General features: G+C 41.8%; 1 protein-coding gene across 3 annotated transcripts in view; it reads left to right on the plus strand.

Annotated features, from left to right (window-relative positions):
* The window catches only part of LOC116334779 (doublecortin domain-containing protein 2), a 31945-nt gene extending 20490 nt beyond the window's left edge, over nt 1-11455 (plus strand). For 2 of the 3 annotated variants that reach the window (XM_039603403.1, XM_039603402.1), the window contains one exon: nt 10724-11455. In XM_039603403.1, the coding sequence (XP_039459337.1) occupies nt 10724-10738 (15 nt within the window). In that variant the 3' untranslated portion in view covers nt 10739-11455. The remainder of the gene's footprint in view (nt 1-10723) is intronic. The other variant, XM_039603407.1, reaches the window with a different exon arrangement.
* The last annotated feature ends 5599 nt before the right edge of the window (nt 11456-17054 follow it).

The raw sequence follows: 17054 nt of genomic DNA on the forward strand, positions 1-17054 counted from the left end.
ACATATGTAAATCCAAGCCAACGACGTTCAGCTGAGTGAAATTGCAGTCTTTGTCTACCCTCTAACCATACAGTTTCTTTCATTTCAATCTCAGCACACAATCGGAATATTGTCCCTTAGCTGCTCCTATCATATGTAATGAATGTGCTGCCCCAAAGGTGAGAGCCATAATTGATTAAAACCATGTTTTTTTCATGGCTCAGTGTAGTCAGTGATAAGAATATCTGTGATGTGAGTGCGTGCATGTAGGTGTCATTTATGCGCGTGTACTGGTCTGTGTGAGGAGGATGGGACATCAAAGTCGTCTATGCACTGGCTCTGTTTCATCCCAGCTAATGAAGAAGCTGTGAGTGTGCTTCTGGGTCACAGTGGGAACATGCACAGTGAGGTCACTTCAAAGGCGGGATAATGACGGATTAAGTCTAAATCACCGCCGCGCTTTAGTCGCTGTCTCACATCTAGCCTGTCGCTTTGCATTTTATTAACAAATCATGGCAATATGATCTGGTAAAATGTGCCTGCCTTAATTTCCCTTGTCCATCTTACTCTGTGCAAATCCTCTACATCCAGATTATTGGATCGTGGTGGGCAGAGTGGTGGGCCTTTTTATAAACCCCTGATGGTGATGAAATATTCTTTCATCAGTGTCCATATATGTCCCCATGTATTCACGTTTTAATGAACTGCTCTCTCTGCAGTTTCTTATTGCCTTGTGTTGTGTCCGTGACAGTGATACAGCTTTTCATTTATATGAGCCCTACAGCTTGCAAGCAAGATATTTCATCCTTGGCTGGTTCGGGTCGGCATTCAAAATTAACCAACACGCCCACAGACCTCTCAGTTGATGAGCACAGGTAAAGCTGGGATTTCTGTATCATAAGCCAAAGTGTTATAATGCTCCAGCCTTTCACATCATATGGGAAATGGAATTGGTTTGAAAGGGGTCTATATGCCAAGATTATTGAGCTCTAGGTACTCTTATGTACTGGAGGATGCCACGAGAATTTACTGTTTTACCGCTATTCATCTTGTTCAGTGTGTAGCCTTTACATTCTCTGACCCTAAGCCTTCTGCGCCTGTAGAAATACAGGTATGTTGGAAGCACTCAGGGAAGCGTAAGTGCTGCTGGAGTGATTTATCCTCTTCTAGACCCTCCAAGGGCTCTCGAATACTCAGATGCTTTGGTCAACAACGCACCCCAGCAATTATAATTAAGGGGTACTATGGTCTATGTCTCCAAAATGCTTTCATGTGATAAAGAGGTGTAATGTCAGGAGATATTTGATAAATTCTAGCATTAATTGGGGGTGAATAAGGTTTGGTGTTGTTCAAAGTTCGAGTAACAGAGTGCCTGAAACTCCTTCTGAACTTTGGGGTGCTTTTAGACTTGTGTGGAAACAACTAAATCATTTAAACTTAGCCTAGATCACTTTTTGAGAAGTATTTGGTTTATCTTGAAATCCCTTTTAAACCAAGGTTTCGAATCTTATGTTGTCCTCAGTTAATCATGTATGTGTAACCTTAGCATGAATCTAAGTGTTTAGGTTTTTTATTTTTTGTCAGACTGTTTAACACATATTGTACTAATGCAGACTGGAATTATCAAAACAGCATATTTATATATATATTATATATACATATATATGTATGTATGTGTTTTCTTATAGGCTATTATAAATTTATAGTTTTGAATGAAAAGCAATGAAAATATGTACCCAACAAAAAAAAAAAAAAAAATAGATATCAATATGAACAAAGTAAAGTGATGACAACGTTTTTCTTTTTCCTGGTCTGTAAGATGTACATGCCTGTGCGTCAATAGGATAAAGCCTATAAATGTTGCTGAATTTTATAGAAGATTATTGGAGCTGAAACTGGGTTGTCCAGCATCGGTCTGGAGAGGGAATTGGCTGAGCCACAGAGCCTCATTTAGTGGAGGCTCAGTGGCAGCTCCCATTTCACCTGGGTTCTCCGATGTTTAATTGGCCTCATTATGTGATTAACTTAGCAAATTTACCCCTTACCCTCAAGGCACAGCTTTGAACACTGGCAGACCGCAAACCCTCTCAAAGTCACTCCATCACTGAAACCACAATGTCAGCATTTAGGCTGGCCATCACATTCCACTGGGAAGTTTTCATTTTCCTGCAGAGATGCCTGTTTGCCTATATTAACCTCCCCACCTTTGACTCAACATGCTGCTTAAGAATGCAGTAATTCATTCTAGGATAACTAGCAATATATCATTGTTTCCTTAGAAGTGCTCAGTATGCATATTACATTGCTTATCACACTTTATATGCTTAGCATGATTTTTGCAAGCTCTGTAAATTATAGGTTATTGTGCAGACATGTGTTGAATCATTTGATGTTTGCATTCAGAGCCTAGCCCTACACTTTCAAAATGTGTGGAATTTTATATGCGAAATTTATTTTATTTCAGGGTATACAGGAGTGCATGTTGCCATGTAGGCCGAGCTGTTCATTTCCTGTTTATTAGGTGGATTAGGGTGTTTCTTTTCTCTCTCAAGTCAACACCGACCATGAAGCGAGTGGAAAGAAACAGTTGATCGTCCAATCCAGCAAACAAAATCTAATATTTGGAAAGCTCTGGTTATTTGTTTGTGGTTTCATAGATATTGGTTTCATTTTGCTGATCTCCTCAGAGAATAGTATAGGAAATGAAAGGAAGGTGAAAAAACAAAGTCTGTGATGATAATCTATCCTGTCATCACTGAAATCTCACAGGTCCTTTTTGGGCTCCCTGACAGTCGGATGAAATGGTCGCTAAAGTGCCAATTTTACCAGACCACTTGCTATTTGCCAGCAAAGTCACAGGTTTGCTTCCTTGTTCAATAACCAGTGTTGGAGAATAGGGTTGACGGTGGAGGGAGGAATCGTATGTGTTGCGCATGTGTTCGAGGGTAGAGGGGGAGAGGATGGGCAGGAGGGAAGAGAAGAGAGAAGTTTACAAATGGGATCCATCATTTTTCATGCACAAGGGTGACATCCCTCCGTCAGCCAATTTCGCTCCGATAGCACAGTCCCTTGGTTCATTGATATCTGCATTAGGGACCTTTGTCAAAGGTCTCATCTAAATGCATTGAAAAACGCTCTGTGTACGTCCCGCTTTTAGAAGTGTGTGCGTGCATGCTGTGCAAAGATTTGCCGACTTGGCTTTGTCTACATTAAGGTTGGTCTTTGTGGCGAAGCAATGCGGTGTCACTGAACCTGGAAAGGAGAAAAAACAACTTGTGAGAAACACATCAACAAAGCCGCCGCCAGCTGCTCGGTGCTGTGAGAGCTGCAGCTACGAGTGTTTTCTCACTCTGTTGTTACTGAGTAACTCTTTTAGTCTGCAGTGTAATGAATTTAATAAATATACTCAAATTAATGGCAACGACTGAAATGACCTGTGAACGTGTTTCAAGAAAGGGGCCATGAAACATTGTGAAGGAGCTAATTTCAAATTGATATAAAGATGGCAGGGTCTTCTGTATGAAGTTGGTTGGAGTAGGCTTATTAACCAAAACACTTCAGAGCCACTTCATTTCATCCCACTAAAAACACCACCCCTCATCTCCACACTTGTACAGTCCTACAGTTCAGTCTAACCTGACTGTACATCCTTTGCTACTATTAAGAAGATTTAATTTGCTATTCCTGTCCATCTATTTTACGTGACTATAGCGCGCTACGGCAGGGGTGCTGTGGGGCTAATGTCGCTGTCAATCCAGCGTCCCCTTAGCTACAATCTCACGGCTTAATTTCCACACAGATCCAAGCACCCTTGAGCTCTAAGAGGTCTCATTCGCACACTTGAATCAAAATTGCCCCAAACTCTCTTGTCCTGCAATTTCGCAACACTTGGGTTATAAGCAATGTTACGTTTTGAGCAATTTTACCAGGTCCCTGAACTGTCAAGTAAAAGGCGAGCTAAACACCCAGCCAATCTAGCATTTCATTAATATGTTTAATATAAATTTATGTCGACCGTTTCAGTTAAAGCCTTTAGGTGGTTAGGCTATATCTCCTGGCACTTTCATAAGATATATTAAGAATAGTAATTAATAAATCTGATAATCTGAAATTGACTAATAATTTGGTGCTTGAGGACATCCCTTCCGTGTGTTCCCATAGGGATTCCATTAAAAGTCCTACTGACTATAATCTATAGTTGTGCAATTGTTCTATAGAATCCAACAATGCTGCCCTTTCAACATTGTTCAAATCCACTTTGAAATGACTTTGAAATGAATAATTTATGTTAAGTTTAATAGACCTTGAGGTGCGTCACAGTAACTGAATGATATATTGTGTCCCAGAATGTTTACAGAGAATTGCAATGGGAGCATCTGTCACTGCCTGTCACTAGTTTAAGAGAAAATCTAAGTGTTTGACACATGCTATTACTGTTTGTTATTGTCCCCGTTTTCAGGTATGGGCAGATGAAGAGAGTTCTGTGTGAATATTCTTCAGTCAGAGCTGTTTAGCTTTCTGAAGACGACTTTAAGTCCGATTAACAGCACTGAGGCCTTGAATACTTGAATAATGCTCAGTGAATCAGAGGGAGTGGTACACCATATCGTAATGCTCCTGTGGCGATGTGCTGTCTTTTAAGGGGGGGAAAAAAACAACTATTGCTGCCCTGCTTCCCTCTTTTATCTTGTGAGTCGGAAATGTCAGTGCCAGCTCAAACAGGACCAGCCAAACCTCCCGAACATGGCGAGATTGGATGTGAAATCAGTGCAAGGGTCACTGACAAAAGAAATTGGGTTTTATGCAGAGCGTGCCTCAATACACAACACTCCCAAACCAAAAGGTAGAAGCAAAGCCCTTACCAGCTATTTTCAACCCATCATTATTTCTCATAAATCCCAAACTAGCCAAGACCAGTGCCTTTGACAGCATGACTGATGAGTTTGCCATCGTGAATGTCAAAAGAAATGGTCTCCTGCACCTTATCTCCCCTATTTCTCATTGTGAGTGAGACTTGGGGGTTTTTATGGAGAAAAGCCACGGCCGTTGTGATGAGCATTACCCAGTGATAATGAAGGGCACGCTGCTGTACCGTCAGCCACTACAGACAGACAGGCAGAGGAAGCGGACAGGCTGGGAGGTGCTGTGTGCTGAGAGTTGCCCATTCATGCGTTTATGTGACCTTATGTCTTTATCTAGAGACCAGACAAATGAGCATATTTTTATATTTACACTGTGTAGGTGCCATGATTGCCTTATCTACTGCCGCCTTCATTCACAGAGGGAAATGTCAAGAGGTAATCAAGTCAAATGTGTCATTTGTCAATGGATTTAAAACTGTGTATAAGGAAATACTGTATGTAGGTAACATTTCTGTGAATTCTATCTGATATATTTAATTTAACTGGAGATGTTGATTTAAGCACACCTCGCACGTCATGCCCATCATTTCGCGTCATTCCCCCCCCCCCCCCTCTAAATTATGGAAAAACATCCTTTGATTTGATGAGTTTGTTTTCAAGTCTCATAAGTAACCCACATATTCCGCTGAGGCTTAAGTGAAAGGGGTTTTAGTTATCCTGCCTGTAAGTTGGCATGCAAACCAGCCGGCACAGACGAAGGATAATGAGGTTGGATGCAGGTCTGAGTAGTGACTGTTAAGCAGGAAGCTGCATTTATGATGGCTTTAAGAGGCATTTATTGCCTCGTTTCCATCAGAGCATTGTCTGCAGAGACCCAACAGCTTTCCATAGAGATTAATCTCAGATGCCCCCCCCCCCCGCCTTTGGTGGTGGCAGTCTTGGTGAAGTTGCTCACCATGCCGCCTCTCTCTCACTTTCTCTTTTTTTGTTAGGGTTTAGTGTCTGTTTTGCTTCTTTCTCTCTTCCCAGTACTCACTTCCCTGCCTTTCTCCTTCTATTTTCCACACTTGGTGTCACTGCATGTCCTCCGGTTACACTTACACAAATCAGGGTTAAACCATTTGTTTACAGTGAAGAAGGGAAGAGCGAGAGAAACAGCGCTGTGCTAAATGTCAAGGATGATGAGGTGGGTCAGGCTGGCAGTGCTGTTGTGATTACGGCTGTCTTCGCACTACATCATCACAAACTCTGAAAGGGGCTAAGTCCTCCAGTTCGACTGTTTCGCCAAGAAATTAGATTCACATGTAATCTTTGAGAATATCCTTCCTGTTTTCCCTCCAATAACAGTGCCAAAGTAAAGGAATGTGTGGTGTCGAGCTGCACTTTTCAAGCCAAGGAGTAGTGGATTCTGACATAAGGGTTGAAAAAAAATGTTTTTGTGGGCCAAACCACATCCACAGCAGTGCCCCAATCTACCTGCTGTGTCTTTGTTGAATAGTTAACGAGACATATAGGTACTAGTAGGAGTTCAACTACACGAGAAAAGTTTGATATCAATTTTTAATGACTTTTTAATCAGAGAAAACCAGGCAGGTTCTCTACTATTTAGCCTGAATGTGCGCACACCTACATGCCACGCCTGTATGTTTGCCGAGCACCTTGTGTATGATTCTTTCATGAGCTGTGTGGTGGCTGGCCTTTCATAGGCGTGCTCTCATTGAGCACTTAATCAATACCTGTCATCTTGATCTCATCCTCTAAAGTGGGCCCCTGTTCTTTGTCTTCCCCTTAATCCATCTCCATACTGCTATTTGAATTTGTATTAGAGACCTAAGGACCTTCTTCACTATCAGAAGATTTAACAGATTGTTTAAGGACCCTCAGTACTATTTTCATAAGCACAAGACCTGGTTTATAAAAATCTATACAAGGGCCTGGAGACTTGGGGCGGTGTGGCAGGAAGGGTAAGCCGTGAACGTGTGGAGAATTTCAGATTTGGAGGAAGGCAATTTCAGCATCTTGCCTTTTTCTGATTGTTTTGTTAAAGCTGGTTTTATTGCTGTTGCTCAGCTCTTCTGTCGCTCTATTTGCTTTGGGTTTTAAGGAGTCGCCAAAGGTAATTTATAGTATTTCCCCCCTTAGGAGAGTATTTGATGGGGCACTCGAAAGCTGCCCGACTACAGGCTCGAGAAAGGGAAACTCATTTTTGATTCTGCATGAGTACAGTTTCTAAATCACTACCAGCTTCTCGTGATTGTACTTTTGTGAATCTATCTGCAGTAAAAACTGATAGCAGGCGCAATGGTAGAGTGATTGCAGTTTGTGAGTGCAAACATTGATAGCATTGGAAGCACAACGAGACTATACATTCAAGTGTCTCTTTTTTACCCCGCCTCCAACTTCTGTGTATTTCAGTCCTGCTGCTCAGCCTTCTCAGAAACAAATGTGCAGTGATCCATGCTCTTAACACAGTTAAGAAAATAGTTTTCGAAAATTGGACCTTGAAGAATTCAGAGTGGGTGAGTAATTGGAGGTCAATAGAAAGCAATGCTCCACGACAGAGCTGAACCCGCAGAGAGAGCAAGAGAGAGCGCGACTGAGAGACGGCGAGAGAGAGGAACCAGCAGAGTGTCAATCAGCCAGCGTTTTGCCCGCATTGCCCCTTAATTTAATCACTGTTTAATTACTGCTGTCCCCAGAGGGGCGCTCTGCTAGGTTCAGTTACTGAGCTTTTTCCCTTCCTCTGACTCTGTCTCTTGGTGCGTATTTAGCCCACGGACAGCCTCTCTAAAGCAGGCCACTCTCCTCAGAAGCCTCAGCAGTATTTCAACCTTACCTCAGGGCCCTTTGCACAAATCTGCTGATGATAATGTCAAGGGCAAGCACATATGCATATGCGTGATGAAAGGTGCCTGTGGGGAGAGAGACACCACAAATATACAAGTTTATCCAGCAAAGCAAAGGCAGGGAAAATGGTGAATATGTTTAAGTACCCACTACTTGTCCACTCCCCTCTTGTTCCCTTTAGGGCCACCGCCACCCCGCTGAGAGTCGGTGTATTCAGATTTGGATGTAGTTGATATGGATGTGGATAAAATCCAAGAGCTGTGCAATCATCAATAAAAGTCACTGCTGCAAGGCACGGCCAGCTTCCCGTAAATGTTCCCTGCCATAGTATAATGTGTGCTGCCATATCTGTGGCCAAACATGGTGCATGTGTCATGGTTTCTCTGGATTACCAACAGCCCCTCACCGCAGACTCCACACAGGGACTGCATCAGGGGAATAAGTCACAGTTTAGCTCTCAAGCTACAGCAATCAATATAAATTTGGCATGGTAATGATCAGGTGCAGTGGGTGTAGGTCTCTTGTATCTATCTTCTTCCCTTTCCCAGCATATGCTGCGGTGCTCTATCTCCCAGAGGCCTGCGGGTAACACAGCTAAGGCTCTGCGCTGCACGTCAGACCTCTGAGGAGCTGAGGATTACAGTAAGGGGAAACAAACAAGCAGGGCTGTCTCAGAACCTCAGCAGCAGGCACAGGCAGTAGCCCATGCTTGCAATGAAGCCCCTGATGCCACACACATAAGCACAGGCACACACAGACTTTACCGGCCCTTGCCTCTCAACCATTCCCTTATTGGAGAAGCAGAGGTATTTTACACTGTGTTAAGGATATAATGGGACAAATAGAGATGGTGTGATGAGGAGCTGTGTGTTTCTGTGTGTGTGAGACTGACTGATAGATGAGATGCTGTCTCTCAAGAGGGTCCGTGATCATGATGATTGCCAGTGGAGGAGAGTTGAGATGGTTGTGACTCCTGGGTATTCAAATTGGAGTGTTGACAGGTTTATTATTGAAGTTTGTCCTCCCCCTCTCTCTGTTTTTCCCCTGAACCAGATAAGTGAGGGTGCGATAGTCACCATGTTCTGCAGTTTCATTCTTCACATGCAACAAGGCTACTGTTTCGAAACCAGCGAAGACATCAAGAGGGGACTCGTAACAAGAACGCAGTTTGATTAAAATGGCACTAAATTATTTATTTATTTATTTTTCACACAAACTTAATTTCGCTCGGAGAGATGCAGTGTTAATACCAAACCTAAATTAAAACTGGCTCAAGTGGATGGTGCCAAATGTAATCCCTCTGCCTCATTTATGTCAAGCTGGAGCCAGAGCGCCGCGGCCTGCGCTGCAATTGAAGACCCGCAGCCTGTGACATTAATAAAGACGGAACATGTACAGGAAATTAAACTCTCACATTCCTGTTGTAATGAGATCTTATCCATCATGTTACTGTTTGCCTCACAATCAAATCAAATGCTAAAATGGAAGCTCAATCAGGTCCTCCCGCAACGGCATCGCTGTAACCTCCTGGCATCGTTTTTCTAAATGGATGGCAAAGTGAATGGGATTTGAATAAAAACTCTATATGTTAATGGCCAGGTTTCACCCCTGAGATCCACTTTGTATAGAGATACAAGCGGAGAGGAGGGGGGAGGGAGGAGAGGGGCATGCTACCAGCACTAAAGATGAATATCTGTAGGGTGTTGTTGCATTGTACGCATTTCTGATCTTCATGTTGCTTTAAAAACATGCAAGTAGGAGGAAAATGAGCACCTTGACCTTAGTAAGTGCATCTCTGTGTCCTGGTTGGCCACAAGAGGGTAGCAGCTAGTTGCAGAGATGGGAGCCAGGCCACAGGTTCATACTCACACTGGAGAGATTTGAAATATATTAACTAAAAGATATTATCTTCAGCCTTACATTTATAGATCACACTAGGATTTTTTTTTTTTCCTTTACACGAGCCTATGATCTTTGGAAGAAGAGAGGAAAGCTCTACGGACAAGGAGATGAGGCAGTGCTAAATTTAATGGTATTGGCTTTTATAGGTAATAAGGGGGCACTGATCAAAGGTGCACAATACTCAAAAGCAGCGAGGTTGCACTCAGGAGGGGAACCAAGTGCTCTCCAGCCAGGCTGAGCAAATTGCCAGATCAGCTAATCAGGATTCAACTGGAAGATGTAAGTTAGTGGAGAGTAATTGAACACAGATTTAAGGGGCATCCATCTGGATATTGCAGCACTCCTCTCTTGCTCTCCTTAGTAAATTCTGGTGAATATTAATAATGTTTTTTATATAATAGTGTGCAGGCGTGGAGTAGGGATGGGGGTGGGGGTGGGGTTCTTTAAACAGGGCCTCTGAAAAGCTTCAAACATACAGGGAGAAATTACTCAAAGAAAATGTAAAGCAGAATATCCATTTACTTACCCTCTCCACTCCCCTCTTCTCTCGGGCACACACGGAAGGCAAAGATGGAGGAGCCACCCACTTGTGGAAAATAGTGCATGTGGGATGTTATCAGCACCTGCTCAACATCAGTATATAGGCCAATTAAATGTGTATGGGTGCATGTTGTCCTCTTGGACATGATTAGAATCACAATTCGTGGCTTTGTAGTCCTGCCTGACCTGACTCACATTACGACTGAATATTCTCTGGAAAAAGGTTTGGTTAATGAACAGTCGAATATACAAGGATGGATGCAACTGCAGATTAATGAAGCCTCAGAGGTAGGAGCGCAATGAATTTGCTTAAGACATTCGAAAAGAGTCAATAATATATACAGTATGAAATATTGGCAGTATAAATAAATCTGAATAAATTACCCATAACTGTATACAGTCCACAGTCTGCACAGCTACCTCAGTGTGCATTAAATGAATTCATGATATCTACTGAGTTAGGATGCACTTACCTTTTTCAGAGCACTCATATATTTTTAAAACCACAAAGCTATTTTTTCTTCACAGGTTTTGTGATCTTTTTTTTTTAATTCTGTGACCTTCTAACACGATTCTCTCCTTGTGCTTTCCAGCAGATCCTGATCTGACAGTGAAAACACCTGGGCGAGGAACATTGTCAATATGTGGTTCGCAACTGCTGTTATTTCCCCCAGGACCTGAAATCACACATTTGAAGCATTCCTCTGGGGGTATATTTAGAAAATGGGCCGATCAAAACTGCTTGTAACTCAAATCTCACGTCACACAGCTGCTTTTAACAGACTGTAAAATAGGGAAAAAAGGGAAGGATAATGAGAGGAGAATGGGTAGATAAATGCAGACATCCTAACTGCCACAGTATGTGACTTTTTATGTGCACAGAAAACATGAAAAAGAAAAAAAAAGTTTCTCTCTTTTCTCTCTTGAAGAATGTTTCATTTGAAAGTTTGCTTTTCCTGCCACTGAAGAATGCTTACTTCTTTTACTATTTCGCCGAATGATCCCCTGCACCTGATAGAAAATGAAAGTAGTATAACAGTGTTTAGTGAAAATGATAAATCCAAAAAGCTGACACCATTGCAGTGATTTCATTTAAGGTATGATTACTGTTCCAGATGTCAGTGATGATGGAGGCATCGAGGAGGACTGTTATATTAGTCCCTGAAGCCTGACAACCATAATACATTTCCTTTTTTTTTTTCTTCTCCTTTTTTTTTTTTTACAATGTAAATTCCTCTTACTCCACAAGGAGACTTTTTCGCTCTTCTTCTTTGATATGCCTGGCTGCTTGGTAGCTGTCGAAGGGGGAAAAAATGGCAACAAAAACCCACCCTCGTGTCCCACTGTCAGGTGTCTGATACCTATTCCCATGGCAAACACACACCACAGCTAGATGCAAATTGCCTGTGGAGATTCACCGTTTGTGGAAGAATAATAGGGTGCCTGGAAATGCTGGCCCTGGGATGGTCTGCGGGCCCTCAGATGTGATGTGTGTTTGAGAAAAAATGATACAACAGTGAGAGTGATTGCTGTAATGATAGATCCCTAACCAGACATTTTCCATAAATGGAAACTGGAATGCGGGCCTGAAAAGAGTTGACTATGGGTATGGCGATGTGTGGAACAATTTAGAGAAGATGTTTTGGACTAAATTGCTGCATCATGGATGCTTTAAGGTAATAAAGCTGAAATAGAATCACACGGTGAAGTTGAGAAAAGACTGTTGACAGACAAGAAAAAGTTTGAGCAAGTTCATATCAGTCTTGTCTTACTTTGCCTTTTCTTTTATTGATGGCTTTACATTCAGGCACAATGCTCCGCTATGGCACGAAAAAAAATGGAGCACCTTTTCCACATATCAAGGCTCTCCTTCAATGCCATTTTCTTCTAGTATGCAAAATGGAAGTTCTAACCTGAGGGTATGATAATATGATTAGAATGGGAAGTCATTCCCCCTCCACCTTCATGGCCACAGTGATAAAAAATAAGAAAGTGATTAGGGGGGTAGAAAAAGCTTTAGTTCATTTATATTTCATACCATATGAAAAAGTAATCTGACCTATAGACACAGTGGCTCGTGCTGGATGTGGAAGTAGGAGAACCTTCTTTTGCTTAATTTCAACAGAATTACTGCATTATTTACGTCATTAAAAACCAGACTGACTGTTAAAAAAAACATATTCAGAGGACAAATGCACCAATACAAGGTTGGAGATGAAAATAAGGTGACAGTGGAGGCACTTTCCAGGGAGTCATCTTAAATCAACCTGATCATTCTAGCATAATGTGATTACACAAGGCTGTATATATAAATATCTCAGGGAATATGCAATGCAGTTAGTGTGGATTAAATACAGCATTACAGTAAATGTAGCCTGAGAGTTTGACATCAGGGAAACATTGGTTGGACTCTGTGCATTTGTTAGTGATGAAATGTGTTTTTATGAGTTCGTACTGTAATACTCAATAAATGAAAATTAACGATATTATATTTTTTATTCTGCCTCTCAACAATAACTCAATGAGCCTTAATCCTGCATTGTTTTTTTCCATGAAAAACAATGGCAAAGATGCACTTGAAACAGCAAATTAAATCTGGTGACTGACAGAGAGCATGTTGGGAAAACAGTACAACTTTGTTATGCTGTACTGTACTGGATAAAGGGTGGGTCGATGCTATAAATAGACACTCAAGGTAGTCAGAGATATTGGAATCACCTGGGGAACAAAACTCAGCTTAATCTAATCTAAAAAGATGAGACGAGGGAAGCAAAACTGGAAACATAGCACACAAAACAGGAAGTAACAAAACAAGAGTACACAGAAATGGAGACTTTACAGAGGGAACGCAGGAGGGCAGGAAAACTGAAACTCTAAATAATTAGCTCTAAAAATCAATTACGAAAGGCGATAGAACTAAAACTGAGAATAAACTTGTTACGATAAAAAGCAAAAAACAAACTGGGTAGAAAACATACAATAATAAACAGAAATGAAATATTAAACTCAGCGTAGAAGTCCCAAAACCATGACAATTAAATTAATATTAAAGATTATTTTAATATGAGAAATTTTTTAGCAAATTGTTTGCACATCTAACAGCTGTAGAGCAATATTAGCATTCATCTGGAGCTCTGTTTCTGACCACCTGGTGAGCGCAAGTCTGACACTGTCTGCGTAGAAGGTGTAGTGTTTGCAGCAGGTTTGCAGAGCAGCAGCAGCTGCCCTGGTGCTTTGTTTGTGTCCTCACGGGCAGAGCCATTCAGGCACAATATTGAGTTGTTAGTCTTAATATTCTCCTTTCAGATCTGTTTTTGGCTTCAGCCAACTCCCAATTATTCGATAAATACATTATGTATCAGCGAGACGTAGCCAAAAGTAATGGTGAGGTAATCAGTGAGAGTAACTAAAATGGTTCAGTTATACACTGTTGCTCTGAGAAGCAAAATGGTGCCTATGAAGCCATAATGTCTTAAAACAGATCTAAAATAATTCAGTGTGCAGTTTTTTTTTTTTTTGCAAATGAGTCTAAAATGTCTTTCTAATCATGGGAACCTGTTTAAGGTGCAGCACAGTATTTTTTATGCAGCGTAGCTTGTTCACATTCTGTTCTGCATCACCAAACCAAGGTGGAGACATGCATTAACTTTGACCCTGGCCAAACATTTACATACACAGACCAACTCAACTGATGCTCCCCACCATACACATGATACATGCGTGACGTGCCTGTCATACATGAGCCATGTCACTGTGACCGTGTGACACCGTGACAGAGCTTGTATGCCTATGTGCAGTCTTGTGTACGGGTGAGATGGGAGTCTGGGGGCGTGGGGGGAAGGGGTGTTCGCCTTTGTGCGATTTAGATGAGTGTGATTGTGCGGGTGCATTTATGCTGCCTCACTTTGACAGCGCTGGTCTCGCCCCATCCCGCAGGTCAGCTGGGGTTTAATTGTCAGCCTTTAATATTCATGGGCACATTGAGTAGATAAATGAAGGTATAAGCACACTGTAAAATTTTCAATAGGTCAGATGTCACTGAATCCACCGGATACAATTTACTGTATGATCTGACATTCACCGTAATGCCAATTAATATGTTAAGAGCATGAAAAGTAACCCAAATGGCATTTTTCCATTTATGCTTTATGAAGTAGTCCACACTAAGATAGATGCTGTTAAGTCGAAAGGTGCACTGCAGTAAAAAGGTGCTTTATGAGGGTGTTTTATATAGATATGAATCTATATAATTCTAACATAGTCCCTCACCTTCCTGTCACTTTTTACCTGAGTACATGTTCCTCCTTGATCACCTGAGCATAGTGGTCAAAATAGTTCACAGTATGTCACGGCACTGGACAAAGGCATCTGTGCTGTACCTGAAATTGGTTGCAACAGGAGGTTCAGTCACAGTTACAAGGTAATTGTTACTAATTAGATACATGCACAGGATTAAACTAAAACTGCACCACACTAGTTTTTACAAAAACATTAGTTGTAGTTACAGTTACACCGTAAATTTTACATTTATCTATTTAATGTAACTGTAATTTATTCTAGTAAATGGCCAAACTAATGCTTTCTGGTAGACTATATAGTAGTAAACTTTTTTTATGGTATGTTCTAAACAGTGAAGCCCAATTTAGAAACTCACTTCCCTGAAATTGGCTTGTCGCCTCTAAGAACTTGGCACTGCTACAAAAGTAGTCTTTCCAGAAATTAGTTACCTTAGCAACACAATCAAAAGCCAACTTAACCTAACTCCGCAACCCAGCTGTCCCCCTCTTGCCAAGGTTAGCATCCCCTCATACTTTGTGCTTCCATCCTTCTCTTTAATGGCTTATTTGATGATAATTAACCCTGAATCCTACAGAGACAGGCGTGCTAGAGATTGATGGCCTCATCGGCCTGCAACACCTGTTCTGCTACAAGGCTCACAGTTACCAAACCATGGCCAAATATGACTGCCCTGGAGCCGTGCATGTTAATGTCAAAGACAAACACAGGTCCTCCCCAGTGGCCTGGGTGTGCTGTATGGGGCAACACTGTGACCACAACCTCTGATTAGACTCATTATTCCACTCAAGCCTGGCTGCTCTTGGGGCCATCCTGTGGTCCCTTTTGTCCCAATTAGCTACAGTGTCCCTTAAAATGTCCATTCATCTCCAGATACAAGTCTTCTTGCATACAGATGCTCTGGCTTACTGGAAAGCATATTTCATCGGGCCAGCCCTATTATCTGAGTATCCATTTAAAGAAAGAAACGAGTGCACATTTGGGATTTTTTTCAGTGTACGAGTATTTAATTGACAGTTGGAGTGGAACTTTTTTGTTTTAACATTGTTTTGCTGTTGTGCAGAACACTCCGTGTATTTGCATGGAGTTAACATTATAATTTTCCTGCCATTTTACTCTATTAGTTTCAATATACTAATATGAATAGGATGTTGTACAGCACATGCAATTTTGGTGTCAGTGTTTATCAAACTGCTATTTTGATATAGCACATTGCTGCTGTGAATGCAGATAATCATACCAGTGATGAGACTCCACACGTGCTTACCATTACCATGAACAGATGTTAATTTTTTCCACTTTACTTGAGATGTTCGTCCCTCCTGTAGGTGGAAGCCCTGGTCGTCTTCTTAACATGTTGGGGTGAAGCATGGGCCTCTGTCATGCAGCAGTGGGGCTCTCGGGAGTGGGGAAATAATCGAATGCAGAAAAAGTGTTTAATTTTTCATAAACAGAGGAACCACCGAATGCACACAACTAACAATGTACCCCAAAGCAGATGTAGGGCGTTTTTAATTTATGGAGAACTGAGCGAAATGGGCAGATGGAGCAAGAGGAGGTGGAGGCATGCTGAGGGACTCCACTTTTCTCTCTTCTCACCTCACAAACAAGAGAAGGCTGTGAGCGTGTGCCACAACACACACACACAAACACACTCCCACACACACACCGCTCAAAGACGCAAGTGCACACAAATGCAGACATGTTCAACCCCCACCGTTCACATGCACGCTTCACACCGCCGCCATCATTTCCACGACAGATGCGTGAAAACACGCACACGCTTATATACCCCCGTTTTTTTCCAAACACAATCCCACTCTCCCCTGCAACCCACAGCAAAACTCACATGGATCCATCCTCCACCCACACAAGCTCGAATACAACTAACTAAAAATTATTCCACCACCAACAGGCTACACACACTTCTCCACACACACACATACAGAAAAGGAAATCATCAGGGTTTAACTGGACCCAATTGAGAACTCCCAGTAATGAAGTTCCTCATGCGCTTTATAGTCTGCAGCAAGTAGACAGACTTCATTCCGATGGGCCATATGTAGGTATGAATATGCATGGGAATCTGTCATACAGGCAACAAGGACTACATATATATGATGCCAAAGGCCACCAGTGTGAGGAGTGAAATTGACTCTCTGTTGGGCATTTGGAGATGTAAGACTATGTTTGGAAGGCGTGGGTAGACTGTGAATCATGCTAATTTGCGAGTTTAGTCCTTGGCTCAATTTTAGAGGACAACATTGATTGAGAATTTTGGCTACTTAATATTATCTGTATTCATTGAGAGGTAGAGGATAGTGAAGTCAGTGATACAACAGAGGGATTTCATTTTGGAAAGTCAGGAAAGCAGTGTTTAATTTGAGGTTGATGATTCCTTACACATAAAGAATGATTCCCATCCTCTTCCTCACAGTGGGGAATGCAAATAATTCATTTAACGATGGCAGTGGGTCGGTACTGCATCATATTGGAAATGGAAAAAGATGGATTGCGTGCCTCTCGAAAACCCAAGAAGATACTTAGGTAAACTCAGGTTTGCTTTAAAGACAAGGATATATAAAAGTATGCCTATTTTTGCCCAAGAATTCAATACACAGTGTTTGG

This window comes from Oreochromis aureus, linkage group 19, assembly GCF_013358895.1.
Source record: "Oreochromis aureus strain Israel breed Guangdong linkage group 19, ZZ_aureus, whole genome shotgun sequence".
NCBI classification, from domain to species: domain Eukaryota; kingdom Metazoa; phylum Chordata; class Actinopteri; order Cichliformes; family Cichlidae; genus Oreochromis; species Oreochromis aureus.